General features: G+C 44.7%; 6 protein-coding genes across 6 annotated transcripts; 3 read left to right on the top strand and 3 right to left on the bottom strand.

Moving 5' to 3' along the window:
• Positions 1–813: 813 nt before the first annotated feature.
• Positions 814–9,648, bottom strand: LOC108047585 (peroxisome proliferator-activated receptor gamma coactivator 1-alpha). The gene is made up of 7 exons (XM_017127829.1): positions 9,309–9,648; positions 5,248–5,372; positions 5,090–5,195; positions 4,185–5,024; positions 2,282–4,125; positions 2,083–2,228; positions 814–2,027 (listed from the first exon to the last, which is right to left on the bottom strand). The coding sequence occupies exons 2-7, from the start codon at positions 5,367–5,369 to the stop codon at positions 1,822–1,824; spliced, it is 3,264 nt and encodes a 1,087-aa protein (XP_016983318.1). The 5' UTR covers positions 5,370–5,372; positions 9,309–9,648; the 3' UTR covers positions 814–1,821.
• LOC108047595 (glutenin, low molecular weight subunit) lies at positions 5,468–6,898 on the top strand. The gene has a single exon (XM_017127840.2). It carries the CDS (start codon positions 5,531–5,533, stop codon positions 6,695–6,697), a length of 1,167 nt encoding a protein of 388 aa, XP_016983329.1. The 5' UTR covers positions 5,468–5,530; the 3' UTR covers positions 6,698–6,898.
• A 1,041-nt stretch (positions 9,649–10,689) lies between the features above and the next one.
• Positions 10,690–14,846, bottom strand: LOC108047615 (eukaryotic translation initiation factor 3 subunit A). Its single transcript, XM_017127878.2, has 4 exons — positions 14,654–14,846; positions 13,476–14,560; positions 11,052–13,419; positions 10,690–10,993 (listed from the first exon to the last, which is right to left on the bottom strand). Exons 1-4 carry the CDS (start codon positions 14,700–14,702, stop codon positions 10,944–10,946), a joined length of 3,552 nt encoding a protein of 1,183 aa, XP_016983367.1. The 5' UTR covers positions 14,703–14,846; the 3' UTR covers positions 10,690–10,943.
• Positions 14,847–14,940: 94 nt separating this feature from the next.
• Positions 14,941–17,296, top strand: LOC108047623 (tRNA (guanine(10)-N2)-methyltransferase homolog). The gene is made up of 3 exons (XM_017127890.2): positions 14,941–15,155; positions 15,868–16,663; positions 16,721–17,296. The coding sequence occupies exons 1-3, from the start codon at positions 15,030–15,032 to the stop codon at positions 17,263–17,265; spliced, it is 1,467 nt and encodes a 488-aa protein (XP_016983379.1). The 5' UTR covers positions 14,941–15,029; the 3' UTR covers positions 17,266–17,296.
• LOC108047633 (putative lipoyltransferase 2, mitochondrial) lies at positions 17,253–18,059 on the bottom strand. The gene has a single exon (XM_017127901.2). It carries the CDS (start codon positions 17,998–18,000, stop codon positions 17,281–17,283), a length of 720 nt encoding a protein of 239 aa, XP_016983390.1. The 5' UTR covers positions 18,001–18,059; the 3' UTR covers positions 17,253–17,280.
• A 69-nt stretch (positions 18,060–18,128) lies between these two features.
• On the top strand, positions 18,129–22,236 carry LOC108047602 (dual specificity protein kinase splA). The gene is made up of 7 exons (XM_017127853.2): positions 18,129–18,165; positions 18,402–20,688; positions 20,752–20,905; positions 20,959–21,083; positions 21,153–21,255; positions 21,312–21,586; positions 21,653–22,236. The coding sequence occupies exons 2-7, from the start codon at positions 18,584–18,586 to the stop codon at positions 21,756–21,758; spliced, it is 2,868 nt and encodes a 955-aa protein (XP_016983342.1). The 5' UTR covers positions 18,129–18,165; positions 18,402–18,583; the 3' UTR covers positions 21,759–22,236.
• Positions 22,237–22,684: the final 448 nt, after the last annotated feature.

Raw genomic sequence — 22,684 nt, 5'->3', positions numbered from 1 at the left:
GTTTTGGCCAACATAGTCGCTGGCCCCATAGTGCAGTTTTTGAAACAGCTCAGCTCAAACAGCTCACTAAACAAACAAAGCAAAGAAGCTTACATTATACGAACATGAACCGTTTATTTCTGATTGGGAAATAAGTTAACTATTCCTCGATCATATTTTCAAAACCTGAAGTCAATTGGAGGCAGACTTTGAAAGTTGCGCTCTACAGGTCATTTCAATTCCGTTTTTCTAGAAAATACTTTTTTTAAAAAAAAATTTGATTGGATTTTTTTCAAATTATTTACACAAGATAACTTATATTGACGTAAAATTATTATATTTAGAAAATTACGCTTTTAGTTTTGTCAAAATCGGACAACAATATCAAATAGCTGCTATAGAAAGGATGTCTTCATTGTTTTTAGTAATATTCTTGTTTATTTAATTTCATTATAATTTAAAAAAATCTGTTACCAGTCTGATTCGATGAAGCTTGATCTGTTTGTCTTTGACTTTGGATCAAAGGCCATGAAATTATGGAACCATTGACTAACCACCTATCAGCTCACATTGCCAATACTAATCAAGCAAACCTTACAAGCGAATTCTCGTTCTATTTCATTAAGGTGTTTTCAATAATTTAAGCATTTATCGCCAATTATGATTTTTTTTCTATCCGCGCGAGTTCTTTTGCTGAAGATAGTCCAATATAGCCTCGATCAAAAAATTGATCTACTCGAGTATATGGTTCCACAAGCTTATGTTGCCAAGAAGCTCTTTATTTCGATCGGGATAAAAAGCTGGTCGATTTATTAAATAACAAGTTATACCCGATTCTCTGAAACTAGCAAGGATTTATTAAATTATAAAGTGGGGTATAGTACAAAAGATATCAAAGAACAATTTTTTGCTGCTACTAAATATACATTTGTTTGAGTCCTAGTTTACAAATAAGTTGTTTCTAAGTGTTCTTCGGCAATTCATATTCAAAAAATTATTACATTGTTTAAGTTTATATAGTTTTAACTAAATATACAGAAAAGAAAGCCTAACAAGAAATACATAAATAACAAACGCTACTCTCAAAGTCAGTGCTTGAACTTACCATATTTTGAATTACCTTAATAAGTTTTGAAAAGCGATACAAGCCTGATAACTTTTAGGCGTTATGTTGCCGATTTCATAATAGCTTAATTGGAGCTTTTGTGGTTGATGTGGTTGCTATTCAAAAATTACTGAGTAAATTAAAATTACGTAAAAAATATACTCTTAACAAACTAATATCAAAGTTTAGTTATCAACAGTTTAATTCGTGGCCGACGCATGCTGCATGCGTGTTACTTGCTCTCTCCAAATACATAGTTATTATACATATTTGATTTTTCAATGTATTGGATTTGTAATTATTGTAGTGGTGGCTGGTTGTGTTTTCAGTTCCATGGGTTTGGTGGTTAGATAGATTATTACAAAGCTTTTATCATTGGATTTAACTATTTCTATGGATCTTCTGCTAACTTACATGCAATAAATGACTTTGTATGCATTACGCGGTTATCACAATTCCATTTTTGTTTCAATTTCTTGTTGGTTTGTTTTTAGTTTTCATTCTCGGTCTTTAGAATTATCCTAATGTATATTGCAATAGTTTTATTGCTTGCAATGCATAACTCTGTCAACTATTTTACGATAAATTATGAATTATAATCAGGCTTTTCAGTTATACAGCTAGAAACTTCGGGGATTGGTCTACAATTATGCAAAGGTAGTAGTAGAAGGATGCAACATACTTCAAATTCTCAGAAAAATTAAAAATACGAAATTAAACAGGTTTCTGCCAAAATGTCACATCTGACTGTGGTCCTGGGGCGCAGAAGCCGATGCTGATTGTGCTTCCTGAGCAGGTGCATCTGCAGATGCTGCCGGCTTGCCAGCGCTTAGCTTTGCCTTTACTTTAAGCAATAAAGCTTCAAAGGAGTCCTCCTGTACTTTCGGTGCTGGTGCTTCCTTGGGAAACACATATGAGTGGTAATTATTGATACCAGCATTATCTGAAACGGAGATAGCAGTTAGTAGCTGAAATAAAGTTGAAAACATTTTACCTACCCAAGTCTGCGTAGGATGCACGACAGAAAGCACGTCTTCCTCCAAAGCTTATATCATACATGTTAATTTGTGAGTCCCTAGGACTTGTGTCGATGGCCGTGAATGCGTCCTGCGCTCTTTCGTATGTTACAAATCCGTACTTCATTCTGGAATGAACAAACTGTAATTTTAATTTTTTCGCAATCTTTTTTCTTCTTACCCATTTTCTTTATAGTGTATCGTTATCTGTTTTATACTTCCATAAGGCAGAAATTTACGACGCAATAGTTCCTTTGTGGTCTCTTGCTCAATGCGACCGACGTAGACGATTCGGCGCTCCTCCACGGCTGGCTGCGATACGTTACGATCCATGAATCCGCGTCGGTTGTTGTTACTTGGGCAGTTATTGTTAGGGTAGCGCGTGTCGGACTTAGAGGGCGAACGCGACCGACGCAAGTTGCGGTGCGGACTACGGCTGCGTTCGCGATCGCTGTTCTCGGAGCCGGAGCATGACGAGGACACACTGCCCCGCTTTTGGTTTTTGGAACGTCGCTTGTTGTAACTAGTGCGACGTTGTCTGCGCTCATATTTGCCTGCCTCTGAGTATGATGAGGAACTTACCGAGCTGCGATGGCGGTGAGTGCTTCGAGAAGAATAGCCGCCATTACCAATACTGTTTCCCTCACATATGACTGCTGCATCCAAGGTTCGCAGTTGCTCAATCGAATCAGAGCGCGACCGAGATCTGCATGAGACTGAACTGCTGCAGTCTGAGGATGTGCCACTTGAAGAACTAAGTTCATTTGACCCCGAGCCATGGTTTCGTCGCTTGCGGTAACTTCGTCGCGTTAGCTCTCGAGACTGTCGCTTGGGTGGCATCGCCAAGAGTGGAAATTCGGGTTGCAGATCAGTTTGGGTGGAAATGCTTACAAGAGTTTTGCGCACCCGATCTTTGGGCAAATGCATGATAACCATGTCTTCGCCGTGCTGAACATTTTTGTCAGTCGAAGACTTAGCTGGTGCATTGGACGGTATCGCCGCGAGTGTGGTGCTACTGGTTTGTCTGACGACCTCGCTTTGTATGCTGGCTATTAGGGAATTGCTTATGTTCTTATTGGCATCTTGACCGTTCGAAATGTTGTAAAGCAAAACCGATGACTTAAGAAGAGAGCGAGGGGAAGCTTTACTCAATTGATTCGGCGGTATCGTTATATCTGTATTGCAACTAACAGAAACTATTATAATCTCCTCATAGTCCGGGTGAAGTTTGTTGCTGGGTGTGGCAATCACTGGAGTCGAGTCCTCGGTTTCCATGCAGTAGGTGTCCTTAACAATGTCCTTAAGTGTCGGCAACTTTGTTACGCGCGGCACCTTGGCTGAAACCCGAGAATCGATGATCTTTAGCTGTTGGGCACGTTTCATTTCTAGCATGCGCAAAACCTTGTTCTTGGCCACTGTAATCGGGTCCATAGGCACAGTAGCTGGTTCTTTACTGGGGCACTTCAGGCTATTCACAATGTTGACAATGGCAGCTTTCTGAGGCGATGGCGTGGGCTTCAAAACAGGAGAAGGAGTGGGGAATTTGCCGGCGACTTCTAGCTTCGCCTGCTTTGGCGGAGTCGGTTTGGTCTTTACGATGCCAACGCCGCCAGAACGTCTCTGTTTGTACTCTTCTAGATTAAGCTTTCTCTTTGGGGCTGGAGTCGGCGGTGGAGTCGACGTGATGGCGAAAGATGTTGGTGCAGAAGGTTCGTCTGCCGCACACGCTGATACTGCGGCGTCCCTCTCATGCTTGAGAAGCGAAAGGTTCTTTCCACCTAAACCGAGACCGGTGCATGGATTGTGGTTTGCTGGTAACTGTTTGTTGCTTATTAATTTTGCAGCATCGTGAACTTTTTTGTTAGACATCTTAGTTGACTTGGACACGGAGGAGGCTCCAACCTTGCGTTTAAGAAAGTCACACTGCTTCTTATTAGGCACCAGGCAAATGTTTGCAGGCTTCGGTTTGTTCAAAGTTGGGGCCGTGGGTTGATGTGCTTCCACCGGCTCCGGTTTTTGCAGTGGCTGATATAAAAGAAGGTTATGATACCATATTTTATTGATTACAAAGTCTTAGTACTCACATCTTTAACAATTGGTATGGTCTTCTTCGTTGACTTTGGACACCAGGAAGGATCGGCCTTCACATTGTCCACATAACGCAAATCTTCGGTAGTTGGAGTTGCTTTGGTTAGCTGGCCGGCTGCCCATACAGTCTCATCCACGTCGATAACATCAACAGTTTCAACGTCGATAATTGAGTCCGAGTCATAGTCAGAGTCACGCGCCTTGGAGGAAGGAGCTTTGGGTTTTGGGCCAATAATTGCCACGGGTGGAGCAAGTACTGAGGACATCGATGCTTCATCAGAAGTTTTAGTTTGTTTTTGTGTTGGCAGAGTCTCTTTTAAGCGACAGGCGTTTAGATTTTCGGCAAAATCATCTTTGGTAATAAAGTCAGCTAAGTCAAAATTATTTACATCGATATTTAGTCCGAATGCATCTACTTCTGAGATTATGGTGTTGGTACTCAGCGTTCGGTTCTTGCGGTCACTGGAGCTCTGCAATGGAGCGATATTGTCATTAACGGCGGGAAAGCTTTGTACCTGCTCCTCGTCAACAACATCATATTCGTCTTCGTAGTCGCTGGAATGCGACTCATAGTCACCGATAGAGGAGCTGTCCGTGCGAGTGCGAAATGTTGAATCACTGCACTGGCTCTGAGCATCATCCCCCTCTTCCTCCTCCTCTGTAAGACCGCCGATTCCAATGTCTTCTCTGTCATATTCCACAATTGCACTGATTTGGCGCTGCTGCTCGTAGGCCACCTCGACCTCGCTGTCGGTAATGGCTTGGTAGACCTGGTCATTGAGCACTCTGGCATCCTGGTCTCCCAGCTCCTGCTCCACGAATTCACTGTAGATCAGCTGTTCAAAGAATCAATACCGATAGAACCTCTGACCACTTGAATGCCTCTCGAGCCAAAACCTACCAGGTTCTTTCTGTTTTGCAAATCCTCCTCCCGGCTGTGGCTGAGCAGTGACTCGTCAGTGGGCGCGATGGGGAGAATGCCATTAAGTGTGTCTGTCAGTTGTAGACTAAAATATGTTGCATGAGTTTTCGGTAATTTTGTCAACGACAGTAACTTACTCATCATTAGATGACCAGAAATTCGGCTCTGATTCGTATTTAGTGTAGTTTCCGTCGAAAGGATCTTCCTGGAAAACATTCAGCATTCGGGAATCCATTGCGGGTGAATTGAAATTCCTCATAAACTGCAATATAATGAATATAAATTAGTTTTTTTGTTTTTCAAGCTCAAAATAGAACGAAGTCACTTTTTCGTTATCCATCTAGGTACATACAAATGTCAATTTTCAAAACTCGAAAATTTCAAATTCATATTCACGCCAAACAACATAAAAAACGAGAAATGCCAAAAAAGGTAATCACAAGGCGTCAGCGCAAAGCGGCTGAGTCCAAGCGAAAAGCCGAAGAAGAGTCAAATCAGAATTTGCCTGGAGTGAAAGCTGAAGAACCCATGACTAAAGTTGGAAACCAAACTGCGCATACTGCACCTGCATCTTATGATTTGTTGGAAACAAAAAAGGACAAAGAGATGTCCAAGACGACTTCTGGCAGAAATATTCCGTGTTCGAATCAAGCTGTTGAGAAATCAAATGAACCGTGCTATGCTCTTCAAAAGATTATTGCCCCTGGTCAAAGAAAATCCCTCATATCAGCGGTTAAAAAAAGTGCTTTGGACTTGGAACAAGTTCTTACTACCAGTACCTGGTACGACCAGAACAATGAATCCACTTCTAAAGAGTCAAAGATAAAAAGTAAGGAAACAGAGGCTGTTAATGAAGAAGTACCTACCAATTCTGTCTTGCCATTGGTGGCCAAAATTTGCAAACAAATTAAGTCACATTTGCATACGGTCCTGCCAAAGCGCAACAGCTCTCAACAACAGAAGCCAAAAGGAATCCAGCAACAAATCGATCAATCCTATGGTACGCTGGCAGAGGTCAATGATTTTCTCCTGGAGAGGAGTAATGAGGAAATACACGTTGGAGTGTTAAACAGTTTGGAACAGGACCCACCACAACAGGACCAACCACAACATGACCCGTCACAATATAACCCACCACAGCAAGACCCATCACAACAGGACCAACCACAACATGAGCCACCACAGCAGGACCCACCACTGCAGAACCCACACCAACAGAACCCACCACAGCAGGACCCATCACAACAGGACCCATGCGTAGCAACCGGTCAAAACCACAAATCAGGATCGGAGCGTAATTCCAACTTTGAAAACGCGCCGCCACTGAAGCTATTCGGCAACACTGGTTACTTCGTGCTGACTGGCACCAACGATCAGTTGGCCCAACAGCTTGGCGACCTTGCGGCCAGGAATATTGCTGTCCAATGTTTATCCCTGCCGTCCGACATGATAGAAAAAGCTGAGGAACAGCTGGCTGAGCTCGAGAGGAACCGGGAACAAATTCTGGAAAGAATGCGCAATAAGCATGCTATCCTGGCACAACCAAGGGCTCCGCGTCAGAAGAATCAGAGGAAATACAATAAATAAATAGAGGAAATACCCGCAAATTTAAATATACTCTTCAGTTCAATAACAATAAATAAAGAGTCCACAGAATACAAGCAAGCGTAAAAAAAACAAAATTAATTTGTAAATTAATACTCAAGGCCTCATAAATATTTGACCAAAGTTTTCAATATTTGACATTTCCATAGTTTCAATCGGGTAAAATATATTCAAATACGAAGTCTAGTAAATATTTTATAAGCCAAAGCAATTTTTTTATAAATATAAAATCATTAAAATAATTTTTTTTTTCATTTTTATTTTTTTCTAATATTTTGATTTTTCTACGGGAACTATATGATATAAATGTCCGATTTTAATTTAATTAAAACCGTAGTTCCATAGTATTTAACAAAAATAAAATATTAAAAACAACAACAGTGTTATACTTTTTAAAATTTTTTTTCCGATTGTTCCTATGGGAATCATATAGCGATATAGTCGTCCGATCCGATTCGTTCCGACTTATATACTAACTGCAAAGACAACTTTTGGAAAAGTTTCAAGCAGATAGCTTTAAAACTGAGTGACTAGTTTGCGTAGAATCGGAAGGACGGACATGGCTAGATCGACTCTCCTGGTGATGCTGATCAATAATATATACTTTATAGGGTCGGAAATATCTCCTTCATCGCGTTGCAAACTTTCGACTGAAATTATAATACTCTCTGATAGGGTATAAAACATCAAAATTGCTCTTGCGATTGTGTAAAACCAAAGCTAGTCAAGCTAAGATGTGTTTTTGTTTGATAAAACTAAAACTATATCATATGACAAAAAAAGACTCAAAATGAATATTTAAGGTTTAAAGTTATCGTTCAGGGTAAACTTTGGTTGGGCTCAATCCTCTTATAATACAACATTTAAACAATATGTGTAAAAATTTGCATCCAAAATTTTGGTTGATTTTTTCATACAATATTTTACACTGGTGCTTTTATAAGAAAGGTGTTAACATCGTTTATAAAACCCCCATACTTTGTCCGTTGGCGGACTTTTTAAAAAATAAATAATTTTATCAGTTTAGACAGTATTTGAACATTAACATTAAAATTTATTTGTATTTGTAAGTTAACCAAATTGCTAAAAAAAAAAAAAAAATGAATTTAAAAGCAAGTGGTTTCCACCAAAAATACAACACATTTAAAATGTGGTAATAGATCAAGCTAAGGTAAAATTCATAACGCAGTCAATTTATGGTGTTATCGAGAGAAGAGCAGTGGCGAATAGGTACTATTTTTTAGTACCTGGGAAAGGAACAAGGTAAAATAAGAAACAAAACATTTTTAAAATAAAAAAAATTTCCCATAGGGGTGAATTTTCTTTTCTTTAAGTTGCAGTAGAAATATTTTACTTGGAAATTATTAATTTATTAAAAATTAATACATAGTTAAGTTAAAATGTACCACATTGTGTTACTTAGTTATGCATAATTAAAAATTAATAGCAATATTGTCAATATCAAAGCAAGAAACAGCTTTCGTAACTTGAGTTATAGAGTTAGCCCAATGTGGAAAGAGTTATCGTGTTAAGCATCGTTATTTATCGATAGCTAATTCAATATAAAGCTCGTTGCAGTGTGGAGCGCACTTAAACGTTTCTTTCTCACTTTGACATATCTCATTGCGATATATCGCTATATCGATAACATCGGTAGCGTGCTTCAACTATTTTAAACTCAAAAGATTGCGGGTAAGTAAGGTGAAGTAAAGTATATTAAATATAAATATTTTATATATATATATGTTGGATTTATCGCAAATCTAATAATTTCTTTAAAAAAAAACAAAGTTAGCGCTAAATTCAAAAATAAAAGAATCGCATTTTCTCTAAATAAAAATAATATTTTTTTTAGCAGTTTTAAGGCTGTTGCCTTAACCGGAACTATCATTTTAGCTATTTGACAAACAGTCTTAATCATAAACATATGTAAAAAACTAATATGATAAATTACATTTCACAATCCATAAAGCTATAAAGAAAAAATCAAATCAACTTTGCTTAGAAAAGTTTTAAATAAGAAAATGGCTAATGTTTTACACAAAAATTGCTAAATAGCACCCGGTAAAACTTCAAAAAAGCACCACCGCGTGGCACCAGAAGCAACATGCAGTCCACCCCACCCCTTGACCAACCATCACACCTGCAGCCGCAGAGCAAATCCTTACTGACAGATTTGGATTGAACTGCAGGGTTTATATTTCATTCCCTAATCGCGGATCAGAAAAAGATCATTTTGAGAAAAACTCTGGCTGATGCTGCCAATAACAAACATGCGCAAACACCGACGGGAGGGAAGAAGCAGAAGCAGCCCGCACATGTGTTGACCCCAACCACGTGTATGTGTGTGAGCCGCGACTAGAGTGTGCGTAAATGCCGCCGCCACGCCATGTGCTTTTGTCTTTTAATGCTGAACAACAATCGAATTTAATACTATATGTCAGTCTCCACTATCACCTTTCACATTTTGTCACATTTGTTTAGAAAGCTGTTTTCATAGGAAGCTACTTTGTGGACACAGACGAAATGCAAGGCGGATGCCTGGTCGAATTCGCGTTCGTGCGAATTTGTGAGTCCCGCACTAAGACTTTACCTTCCGAAATCTCAATTGCTAGCAGCTCTGGAGCACGCCTTCTCTTAATATTGTAGGCCCACGTTAACCGAATTATTTTCAGATGTGTTGCCGCCGTCCGTTTGTCCGTCTGCTTTAACCTCACATGTTGAGCGCCGCGTCTGCAGCACCAACACAAGCAGGGATCCAAAATCGCCTTAATTCGGCCGACAGCCAAGGACTGTCTTTATCCGTCTCGTTATTCACTCGCGAAGATCACTCAGATTCACTTGTCAATCACTTTATCTCATTAGTTCGAGAACCACACATTGCCCAAAATATGTTCACGTGGACTGAGTCGTTTCGCGGTAGGGTCGAAGTAGTGTTGCCAGTGGAGCGCCTTGGGATAATACCACATACCATTTGTACTAACGCCAAAGTGTGTCGAAAAATACTAGTTTTAAACACTATGAGCGCGTAGTTTTAAGTCGCTCATCACAATCCCAGTCCGAACTCTACCGAATTTACAGAACAATGTTTCCATTTTTGCTATAATTAAAAAAAAAAATAATAAAAACATTTTGTTAATGATTCAGATCGATTGTTGCCTAATTCTCTGCAACAATCCAGATCGTGTTCTAAAAATTTCAAGCTTTTTACATATATTTTATTCATACATATGTATATGTATACACATACGTAGTTTCAAACATTTTTTTTACATTGGAGACCCTTAACACAGTCTAATTAATTATCTAAGCTCTCAGTTAATCTTGTTTTGCTCTTGTTTAAATGTTGTTAATAACGGTCAAAAATGATGATTTGATTTTTTAGAATATAGGTACTCAAAAAAGGAACCCTTCAAATGTGTCCATCTGAATAATCGAAGTAGGGCAGGAGCTCCCGCAAACAAATGTGGGGATGTTTATTTGTTTTATATAGAACCATTTTTTTTTCGCTACCTTTAAGTTATAAAATATGAAAAAATAACAAAACCTTAGCTTAGAAATGCGTCTATTTAAAGAAGCTATATTTTTTTTATTTTAAATAACCATACAACATTCTTAGTTATAAAAAAAGTCTCCGTAGTTAAGGGTACTATATCTACATTTTAAATAGAATCCTGCAAAAATTAACAACTTGGTCAATTAAAGCAAGGCTTAGGAAATTGATTTATTCATGTCATACATATGTAACTTATATTCGCTGTTAGCCTAATAGCAATTAAACGGCAAATAATATAAAATATTATATTAATTTTTGTATGCCATGCCAACAAATTTAAGTGGCACGGCGGATTAATTTAATAGGCCAAGATAATAAAAATTATTTATTCGTTAAATCAAAAGGACTGCAGTAATGTTTTCTTTTGGTTATTGATATTATCTTTATACTTAAACTGTTTGAATAATAAACATCGCCATAGGAAACAAATACTATTGATTTATTAGAACATGGGCATTTTATTCGAAAGTACTTTAATGAGTAGCAGTCCGACGACCAACTCATTTTTAACTATCTGGCACAAGCATTGGATAGATATAATATAACGAGCGACTAAGCTCTATTCCAATAAAGTACAACTCGGATAAAATGAAAAATTATTAAGATTAATATGTTGCGTATATACGAAAATGCGGGACAACTGCGAATTAAGCCAAGAAGGTCGGAAGTAGTTTAACGACGCTTAACGCTGGTCCATTCGCCATCATCGCCGGCTTTGTTCTCTATAAGATAAAACTCTTTTATTAAATACTTCTTTGACCCGGTGTTGAGCCTACTCACCCTTGTCCTGGGGTTGATCGCGCTTGGGTGCGGGCTTTTCTTCGCGAGGTGCAGGAGCCGTGCGCCAGTTTCCTCCGCCGCCACTAGCGGCTTCTTTTGGAGCAGGTCCGCGTACGTCGCGCACATCACGATCACGTCTTTCGCCAGCTGGGCGACGGTTTTCCCGATCACCCTGACGAGGAGCATCGCGCCAGTTGCCGCCAGTTTCACGCTGGGGTTCTTCCGTACGACGTGGTCCGTCGTTGCGTCGGAATCCACCGCGATCATCGTCTCGTTCCCGGCGCGGTCCATCGTCACGACGAGGTCCATCGTCACGGTCTCGACGAGGTCCGTCGTCACGACGAGCTCCATCGTCCCTATCTCGGCGAGGTCCATCATTGCGGAAGTCGCGATCGCGTTCGCCTCCACGACGCCACTTGTCATCCCGCGATTGAGGAGTGCCACTGTCCTTGGGTGCAGCAGCACGCTGGGAATCTGGCTCCCGTCGTACACGCCACGATGAGTCAGCTCCCTCGTTGTCCTTGCGGTCACGGTCTCCCCCTCGTTCAATGCGATCTCCTCCACGCTCGATACGTTCTCCTCCACGCTCGTTGCGATCTCCTCCACGCTCGCTGCGATCTCCTCCGCGCTCGTTGCGATCTCCTCCACGCTCGTTGCGATCTCCTCCACGCTCGATGCGATCTCCTCCACGCTCGATACGTTCGCCTCCACTCTCGATGCGTTCTCCTCCACGCTCGTTGCGATCGCTGGCCGCAGGTGCAGCTCGACGCCACTCCCCTGCTCCGCCGGCGGGTGCGCTGGGACGATCACCACCACGAGGACGCCAGGTGTGGCGGTCCTTATCGCTGCGCTCGCGCTCCTCGACAACCTCTCGGGCCAAACGCTCGCGGTCTTCCTTGATTTTGCGCTCGGCCTCCTCCTCTTTGGCACGCTGCTTTTCATACTGGGCACGTCGCTTTTCGTCTTCGGCTTCACGCTCCAGACGGCGAGCTTCTGCTGCAACCCTTTCCTCGGCAGCCTGCGCCAAGCGAATCTCCTCCTCCTTGCGGAGACGCTCCTCCTCCTTTTCGCGAATGAATGCCTGACGGCGCTCCTCGCGGCGACGAATGACACGATCGGCCAGACGTTTTTTGCGCTCCGCCTCCAGTGCAACTTCAAACTTCTTAAGCTTCTCGACGTAGAGGGAGGCACGCTCCTTCTTGAGGGCCTCGAGAAATTCGTCCCGATCGGGGTACATACGTTTGAGACGCTCCTGCTGGCTAACGGCGTCCTTTCGTTCGGTGATTGCATTCTCGATGCGCGTCTTCTCGGTGGCTTCCCAGAACTCTTTGTCCTTGACCTGTTTTTCGGCCAAGTATTTTTCGAAGAGTGGAATCTCCTCAAGGCGCTTGGCGCGCTCGTAATAGTCGATTTTCTTTTCTTGCGACTTAAGCTTTGACTGAAGTTCCTTGGCCTCGCGCTGCAGTTCCTCGCTCTCACGCTTGGCGATCTGCTCGGCGTCCAATTTCTTGATGCCTTCTTCATCCAACTTGGAGAGCATCTTCTTGCCATGGGCAGTCTGCGAGATTTGCTGCACCTTCTCCTTGAGACTCTTCTCCCGGATTGCTTGGATTTCGTTCTGATGGCGCTTGCGTTCCCGTTCTTCTTGCTCCTGCTCAAGGCGCTTCTGTTCGGCCAACTTAGCCTTGCGAGATTCCTCCTCCTGGCGCCTAGCCTCCTCCTCTTCGCGTGCATTGTTCTGCTTCTCGATGTACTCCTTTCGGTCCTCAATGATCTTCTGCCGCTGAAGGATACGCTGATGCTCACGATCCTTTATCTCATGGTAGTGATGCACCATCTGGGTGCGGAGCTTGGCCCTCTGGTCGCGCTCCCGGTTTGGATAGACAACAGAAACGGCCCTTGTCAGTACGGTGGACATGTTCACCAACTGGGAGCGGATCTGTTCTGAAGGCATAGACTGCAGTGCGGGCCCGTCGGGTCGGTACTCGCGTTGGCTCTCGGTCAAATCAGTGCCGAAGTAGATGCTGTTCTTCTGGTGGTCGATCCGGATCTGCATATCGTTGTGGCGCACCGACTCAACTAGCAGCTTTTCCAACTCAAAAATGTTGCAAAAGCTGGCCAACTGCAACAGGCGCTGGAACTGGATGCTCTCATAGACCTGAGAGATCTGCCGAATAAGACGCATGATTGTCACGTCCTTCAGCGACTGAATGTAGGGAGTGAGCAGAGTGTTCTCGGGTCCATTCTCGATAACGTCGACAATAGACTGAATCCGCTTGCACAGGTTCAGGGGGTTGAAGTCCACCTCCAGCCAGTTATACAGGTTGCGGAAGTCTTCCGACACAAGTTGGGGAACATTCAAGCGCACCTGTGTGATTTTAATAGATAAGTGCCAGTTTGTAATTAATAGCCTGAACTACTTACCACTTCGCGGATAAGCGACACTCGCGTAGGCGGCTGGGGCAGGCCAAGGAGCACGGCCAGCTTCTGGGCCTTCTCCAAGGGGCTTTTGTCCGCCTCGATAAATCTGTCGAACTCTGGATGGGCCGACGGTAGCGGAATAGAGAGGGTGGCCAGGAGGACGTGGGCAGCCATGCGTTGCAGATCGTCCTTGGTTAAATTCTTCTTCAGCTCGCGCGTCAGCTGGAATAGCTTCAGAAGAGCCGCAGCGTGGAAGAGCTGATTGCCTGCCTTGCTGAACACCATTGCGAGCTTCTGGTAGTAGTTGGCCATGGTCTTGGGCACGGGCGTCTTCTTGGACAGGGCCATCAGCCCGTGGATGTCTTCGATCGCCTTGTACGCCTCCTGCCATAGCTCCATCTGGATGGCCGAATCCAGCAGGTAGAGCCTGGTGTCCAGGCAAAGTTGCTGCGTCTCCACCTTGTTGATCGATACGCCGGTGGTCTGGTTGCTGCTTTTGCAGATGTCCTCCAGGTGCTTGCGCAGTTTATCGCACAGGCGACGGAACTCGCTCTTGCGGTTGTATTTCAGACAGAACTGGAAGGCCATCCGGGCGATGTCGTGGTACAGAGCCTCGCAGTGGGTGTTCACCCGGAGAAGCTCCAGGCACTGGCAATAGGACTCCCAGAGAAACTTGACCCACGGCAACAGGATGGTGCGGTCGGAGCGGTCTTGGGCGTCCTCGCCGCACACGGCACTCATCAGGATGCTTTCGGGAGTGGCGATGTTGTCCAAGTCATCCAGCTCCAGCACGGCAACAGCCGCAGATGATTGCGCCTGGGCAGCCTCGGTGTGCTCCTCAGCCATCTTAAGGTAGCCGCGGATCACATTCTCCAGGGAGTTGACGTTGACCAGTTGGAACATGTTCCGGTACTGGAAGAGTCCCTCCTTGGCGATGTGCGACTTCTTGAGCTCCACGCACAGGTACAGGTACTTGAACATGAGCGGCTCGATGACCGTCTCCGAGTAGGCGTAGTTCCATCGCTTGTTTCGGAACACTTCCTGCAGCGTGTCCAGCGCCCTGAGGGGCTTACCCACCTCGATGAACTCTGCAGCAAAGAGACAAGCGCCGGATTAAGAGAGCGAGCCCATTAGCGGTGCGGTTCTCTTCGGCCACCGCATGGAAAATTTTCAGCACTCACCATTGGCTCTTTTCAGAGCATTTTCTGGACGTTGCGTGTACCGGGCCATCTTTGATTACTTGATTTACTTGCGGCGACACTTGAAGTTGATTTTGTTAACAGGTCTGGACGGTTCTGAGACCTGAAGCTGCTGAAAATTGTTAAAATCTTCGGCTCGCCTACGTGTGGCCTGCGAGATTTATGCAAAATGGCCGATTTGACGGCTCGCAGGGCTGCACCTCGCCGCTGTTATCGATGATGCGGGTCGGCAGTCGATATTTGGCGATGATTGCGTGGCTGCACGACAACCCTGCCCGATGTAAACAATAACACGCGGATCGCGAATACGAAATAAAGCTTAAGTTTAGATAAATATTACTTAAGTTTAGCTAGCAATATGACCAGCTGGAGGAAATACATCTTGTGGTTCGCCCAGGAGCATGTAGACTTTCGAGTACACGAATTTGAATCATTGGTTAAAATGTTTGGCCTCCAGGTGCGGCGGCTCACTAAACAAACACAGGTAAATTATATTTTCATTTGAAAAATATGTTTATTTTTACTGTAGTTCATTTTACGAGCTTCAATAACATTTTAGGTGAAGAAAAGATTTTAACTGTATTAAAAATTTAATAAAAACACTGAAACAAGGTCACGACCGGTAATTTGTGACAAATAAGTGTTATGCATTGCTGAAAAAAATTATTTTTAAAGCTTTCTCATTCCGCCCGCTGCAAATATAAAAATTGTATTACTCGAATAATCTTTATTTTTTACGTTTCAATATTGCATATCTTAACACTTTACATTTACTTATTATTGAAAATCTTTGGATTTGTTATCTTGGAGATTTTATATTTTTTTAAATATATAATTAAACAAAATTTAGTTTTTCTTAAAATTATTTCTTATTTATAAACAACAAGAAAGGAAGCAAACTTCTGTACGACGAAGGGTAGATATTTGCAATTATTACAAAAAAAAATATTATATATAAAGACTATATGTAGATTATGTTCCAAAAAATGAAGATATTTCCTTTTCTAATACTTTTTTATCGTTCCTGAAGCTGCAATAGGATAAAGACGCCCGGTCAGTTTCGTTTTAAAACTTGATCTGAACTAATATTTTTTATTTTTCGAATTGTATACCCTTGTACGTAATTAATAATTATAAATTTAAATTTCCCATTTATGAAATGTTGATTCACAATATTTATTTCTTTGCTTTTGCAGAAGCCCTTTTGGCTGGTGGAGTTTCGCGAAAAGGAGGCTGCTTTGCAATATGCCTCCCGATCCGTCTGCCTCCGCGCCATGCTGGAACTCTACGCCCACGGCAGCAAATTGTCACAGTTTCACGACAGTCTCCGGGCACACGTAGATGCGAACAGGGAAGAGATGGCAGGATACTTCCGTCCGGACACCAGCTTCAAGATAGTCGTGGAGACCTACAACAAGCACTTCAGCCAGCGGGAGAAAGTCGAGAAAATCGAGTCAATGGACTACCTGCCCATAGAGGGCCCGGTCAACCTGAAGAATCCCCAGGTGGAATGGTGGTACATCGAATTCTGGGGCCTAGATCCCACGGATGTGCCGCCCGAACCTGAGGACATTCTGTTTGGTCGCCTGTTGGCCTCTGGTCAACGGCACCTGATTAAAGAGCTTTCGCTGAAGCAGCGAAAGTTTATTGGGAACACCAGCATGGACGCCCAGTTGAGCCTACTGATGGCCAACCAGGCGATGGTGCGCGACGGGGACCTGGTATTCGACCCTTTTGTTGGTACGGGCTCGCTCCTGGTAAGCGCCGCCAAATGGGGCGGATATGTACTGGGAGCCGACATAGACTACATGATGGTACATGCCCGCTGCCGACCGAGCCGCATTACCCAGAAGGTACGCGAAAAGGACGAGAGCATCCGGGCCAACCTCAAACAATACGGATGCGCTGATCGCTACGTGGACGTGGTGGTGGCGGACTTCTCCAACGCGCTGTGGCATCCACGCATCTCGTTTGACAGCATTATAACCGATCGTAAGTATTCCACCGCTGTTAATCTTCTCTACAATCCGATCCATTTATTATTTAAAGCTCCATACGGAATACGCGAAGCCACGGAAAAGGTAGAGACAAAGAGCACCACAAAGGACAGCACCAGAAGCGAGGATATGGTGCATTATCCGTCAACATCGCACTATTCGTTGCAGAGTCTGTACGGTGATCTACTGGAGTTCGCCGCACGGCACTTGAGACTGGGCGGACGCCTTGTCTGCTGGCTGCCGTTTCATCGTGAGGACTACGATCCCAAGATGCTGCCACAGCATCAGCATCTGCATCTGGTAGCCAACTCGGAGCAGCTCTTGACTGGCAACACTGCACGCCGCCTGCTAACCTACGAAAAGTGTTCCAAGTACATTCTGCCAGACCCGTCGCTGGTCAGCACAACCCAGGTGCCCACGCCCTCTCAGGATTTTAGGGATCGCTACTTCAACAACGCCCTGGAGTCTCGCAAGGAGCGCCGTATGCGAAAGGCAGAGCAGCGGGAACAGGGCCGTGTGGAGATGGAAGCTCGGGGAAAGATTCCAACAGATGGACGCTCAAAAAAGTGTGACATGAATAAGGCTCGTTTTGTATGATGTATTTATTAAAAGTTATTTAATTGTTGAACTGATTTCTCCACCACCAGCTGGTTTGTCGTCAGCACGGTCTTGCAGGCGGCACTTAAAAACGCTGGCAAAGCTGCTAAGAAGCGCTTCACTGGCTTCCGGGACGGAGACAGACCTGTCCAGCTCCTTGCTGAGCGAAGTAACCCCCTTGCCCTCGATCCCGCACGGCACAATTTGCTCGAACCATCTCATATCTGTGCAGCAATTGAGGCCGATGCCGTGTGTTGTGACGTAACGGGAGCCGTGGACGCCGATAGCACAGATCTTGTGGTCGCCCACCCAGATGCCAGTGTCTTTGGTGGTGGTTGCACTGGGAACACCCAGCTGGCGGCAGGTCTCGATCACCATTCGCTCCAGCGTGGACACATACCAGCGCATACTCAATTTAAATTGGCGCAGGTGTAAAATTGGATAGGCCACCAACTGGCCGGGTCCGTGGAATGTGATCAGACCGCCACGATCCGTGCGATGAAAATCCGCTCCCAGCTGGCGTAGTCGATCCTCATCGGCAGCCGTGTATTCCTTTGTTCGCAGTCCGACTGTGTAAACCGGATCATGCTCCTGCAGCACCAGGTAGTTGCGGAACTTTGAGGGCGGATCCAGGATCTGGTCAGATTTCGCCAGGTGTTGTTGCAACTGCTGTCCCGCCGTGTAGCTATGGCGTCCGGCCCGCACCACGGTTACCAGCGGTCGGTTTAAAGGCATATTTCAATTGTTTAGTGACCATCTGCATGGTTTAAATTTAACAAATATTTAACAGGGCTGCATAGTCAACAAGGTCTATCGATTAATTAATCGATATATCGACCAGAGTGCAGACTTGTTGCAATGGGAAAACTACAATACCTTTAAGTTTATCAGTTCTTCCTCGTGAGTTCCAACTAATTTAACAAAATAAGATCTAAGGGAAAATTAATTCCATTTTGAATTCATTAATCCGCAAGCCTCTATCGATGTTTTGTTTACGATTGCGATTCGCGAATGGCATTCACGAGTGCTCGTGCTCGCAATTGTGGTTGTAATGGCCTTCTTCTTCTTGCAACATTTGACGTTTGCAATAAGATAAAAAAAGACTTACACACGCTCGCTTCGAATATTTTTTGAAGGTTTGGCCTAAAAGAGTGGCCCTGGCCACAGTGAATCGACTCCTTTGGAGACCTCACCTCCTCGCTGGGATTGCAGAAAATTCGTGGCAGTTTACCCAGGCGGTGGGCACATGAGGCACGCATGAAATTCCAATAGCGCAGCGGAGCTGGTGCGTAGAAAAGCACAGGCTCCAAAGCAGGACATGACGACACGCCAGGACGATGAGAACGGGGGTGGTGTGACCGAGCCCGCCCCCTTTCGGGTCATGCCCCACCCGGAGGAAGTGGCCAACTTCCTGGCACAACAGCAGCATCAGCACCAAAACCAAAACCAAAACTACCTGATCCACCAGCAGCAGCACGGACAGGCACCTGGGCCCATGATGTGGCCACCTCCGCCGCCGCATTTGGCAGCCCCCCAGTTTCCGCCCCATCTGCAGCAACAGCCCCACTTGTACAACGAGTATCTCTACAACTTGGCCTATTCGGGTCAGCCTGGCCAGCCAGAAAGCTACTCCGTGCTGCCTGTGGGGCACGGCAACTTTCTCAAGGTATACCACTGCCCGGAGAACCCGGTCAGCGAGGGCAGCGCTCCACTCTTCACGCATATCAACATGGTGAACCACCATCAGATACAGCAGCAACAGGCCGCGCCGTCGACCGCGCCACCCCTTTACGAACTGTTTGCCACGAATCCTTTAACTTTGCCGCAAGCTCAGCAACAAGAGGCGCATCAGCGCCAGTCTCAGCAGACGCAGTCTCAGCCGCCACCTGCTCCCCAGGCCATTCACTCCCCGAGCAGTGCCAACCTGCTTATTAACAACCTGGTGAACAACTGGTCGCCCAACCTGACTGGCGGGAGCTACATACAATTCGGGGACGAGGCTAACGAGAATAACAACCACCAGACTGAGCCCCCGGCAGCCCAGCAGCTGCAGGCGTCCAAGCAGGTTCTGCAGAATCCGCCGGAGCCACCGTCGCAATCCGTCAGTCCACTGCCTTTGACCTCGAAACCAGCGAAACCCTTGAAGATGCCTTTGGCCACTGCCACTGTCTCACCAACTGCCATTAACAAGTCGAGCGTCGTGGTGGCTGGCCAACCTGAGGGCAAGAAACGCATCGTAGCCGAGGTGAAGCCCATGCCCATGTCTTACTCCGATGTGCTCAGCAAGGGCACCAAGTCGAGCGCCGCTGGGGGAGAGATGCGCGCTGGCAACGGAGTCGACTATAGCAGCCAACCGCTGCGGCGTCAAGGCAAGGATGATGGAAATGGAAATCGGGAAATGCGCACGGCCAAGCGTTCGCCGATGCACGATGCCAAGGAAATGGGTTCGGTGGCGGCTAGTGTTGGTCATGCGCACGGCAGCCGAGGCAAGAAGCGAGGTCAAGCCAACCAGGCTGCGCCGCTGAAGCAGCAACAGGCCCAACCACTTCAGCCCACTCCACAGACGCAGATCAAACCAAGCAAGCCTAGTAATCAAGAGAAAAAGCGGCCGTTGCAGCCGAAGAACTTAAACATCAACACCCTCAAGGCATCGGAGCAAAAGACAACTTCCGCATCGTTCCCCACAATCAGCAGCTTGCAGAACCACAACAATGACAGCAATTCGACTACTGCCACCGGCTTTAGCACCTCATCACGTAAATCGGGTGGTACCAAAATCAACTCGAATGCAAGTCACTCGAATCAAACTGGAGGAAACAATCTGGGCAGCAGCAACAATGCCAGCATCAATTACTCCAGCAATAACAATGTTAGTTCCTCTTCGTCCAAGCGGTATTCCTCCTCGAATGTAAATCTTAACTCGAACTCCAGTTCTGGCTACTCCTACTCCTCGAAGCGCAATCGAAGCAATGCCTATTCCTCGTCTAACTCGCCCTCACATGCCAACAGTTTTTCCAGCAATCGCAACTACGAGTTGGCTAAGCGAATTCTGCACACTTGGTGGATCTACACTCTGAAACTGCTAACCTGGCTGTTCTATTTGGTCTATGACATCGTTGTGCTGGGCTTCAGTATGGCCTATGAGCGTATGACACTGGCTTATGTGGCCGGGTTGGCTTATGCGCGTCAGCTACATAAGGAACTCAAGCAGAACTCTGGCAAGCCGAGCATCTGGTGGAGAAGTTACTGGCGTCGTTTCGACGCTCGCTTTGCCAAGAACTCCCGCTGGGCTGTATGGCGACGTTTCTATAAACGGAAACCCCCTGAACCCACATCTGAGCAGTTCAAAACTGGCCGCTTGCCCCAAACGGGAGAAGAGGCAATGTACTCGCTGCTGAATTGCAAGGGAAAGGATGCTTACAGGTGGGTTCTGCCTACTGATCATGAAGAGTCCCGTCGTTCAATGGCTTTCTGTATTTATTTCAGCATACTTGGTGTCCCACCAGATAGCTCACAGGAGCAGATCCGTAAGCATTACAAGAAGATTGCCGTGCTCGTACATCCCGACAAAAACAAACAGGCCGGTGCTGAGGAAGCTTTTAAGGTGCTGCAGCGCGCCTTTGAGTTGATCGGAGAACCGGTAATGAATTGGTCACACCAATGAAAGTGCCTTTGATAATTTTTCTTTTGCAGGAGAATCGTCTTATCTATGACCAAAGCATCGCTGAAACTCTGCACGCTGAGAAGGCGTGGACGGAGCTTCATGACCTGCTTTCCCAACTGCAAACTAAAATGGCTGAGGCAGCCAATACTATAAGGTGCGTATGTAGCAAACGAGTCTGAATCGAGGAGGAAACGCTAACTAATATGTTCTCCGTCTCAAACAGATGTAGCACCTGTGCGCAACGTCACCCTCGCAAGCTAACCGAACGTCCTCATTATGCTGCGCGGGAGTGCGCCTCCTGTAAAATTCGACACTCCGCCAAAGATGTAAGTACCCAGAAATAAGCAAATTAAACTATCTACAACACGTTTGTTTTGTGAAGGGCGACATTTGGGCCGAGACCAGCATGATGGGTTTGCGGTGGAAATATTTGGCGCTAATGGACGGCAAAGTCTATGACATAACCGAATGGGCGAACTGCCAAAAGGGAGCTCTGTCACATTTGGAACCAAACTCGCATATGGTGCAGTACCGCATAGTGCGCGGTGCTCAGCAACAACAGCAACAGCAGCAGCAGCAACAACATCACCAGCAACCGCAGCAACCACATCACGATAGGGGTGGTCACCATCCAGGCGGAGGAGTCAGTGGGGTTAGGTAGGAATCGAATTTATTTTAATTACTTTGAATTATTTGGAGTCTAAAATATATTTTTTCTTTCAGCGAGGCTACATTGCACGAGTTCTTAGACAATTTGTATAGCGGTCAGCATCCAGGGGCGCCCAACGCCTTTGCCGGGAATGCGCGACGCCGTACGCGACGAAACTAAGCATTGCGAGCGTAGTTTTAAGTGTTTTAAAATCTCTAATCTACAGTTATAATCCAACACTTCGCCGTATGTTGCTTGGTCCTTACTCACTACCAAAACAAAGCAAATAAGCAGCAGTTGGGCACTCATCTTCCCTGCTCTTAGCGCATTGACATGCAATGCGATTTCTATCCATCTCTAATGTCAAGTTTATAAGCCATATTGACCTTTACAAGTTGTATAGTTTGAATATTGCTCTAAAGAAGATCGTGAAATTGTTTGATTTGACACATTGAATTTTGTTTTATCTTTTGATTCTGCCTCCCGTTTATGGTCAGCTTATCGCGCTTAGCTATTAGTAAAAACTTTAGTTTTAAGTTCTAACTTTACTATCCCCGTCAATTTCGAATGCGAATGCGACGGCACACATGTAAAATCTAACACATCCAATTTAAAAAACATTAATGTTAATAAAACAATATTTATCGCATTAGCCGAATTCGAGTTGTTTAAGAAGTTAGGTGGTTTTCACGGGTTGAAACCCATTTCGGTTTGTATTTTAAAGAAATTTTACATTTTTATAGTTCTGCAGCTTAGATCCCCCACATTTGTCTAATTTTTTAATTTTCAAAATTAATCAAATTTAAAAATTTAAGGTCCTTTTAAACAATAGTAAAAATTTAAAGTTGCCATCTTGAAAATGGGCATTTATATTAGGTCAATCGATTAGGTTAAAGCCAAAAAGGTGCAAATAAAAACGATTTTAATTTTCAAAATTGACTTTAAACCCTTTCCTAGCTCTATGATACTGCATAACAACCGATTTTAGCCAATCCTTAGGCAGTTTTCCAATAACGTCGCTTAAAAAGATTTGCTTGCAGCCTAAAAAACCTAAACCTTAAACTCCAATCTTAAACAACTAAAAACTACTAGTAGACATTAGGTTT

Source organism: Drosophila rhopaloa, unplaced genomic scaffold, assembly GCF_018152115.1.
Source record: "Drosophila rhopaloa isolate 14029-0021.01 unplaced genomic scaffold, ASM1815211v1 contig_155, whole genome shotgun sequence".
NCBI classification, from domain to species: domain Eukaryota; kingdom Metazoa; phylum Arthropoda; class Insecta; order Diptera; family Drosophilidae; genus Drosophila; species Drosophila rhopaloa.
The sequence above is the reverse complement of the archived record's forward strand: the minus strand, read 5'-3'. Positions and strand labels throughout refer to the sequence as shown.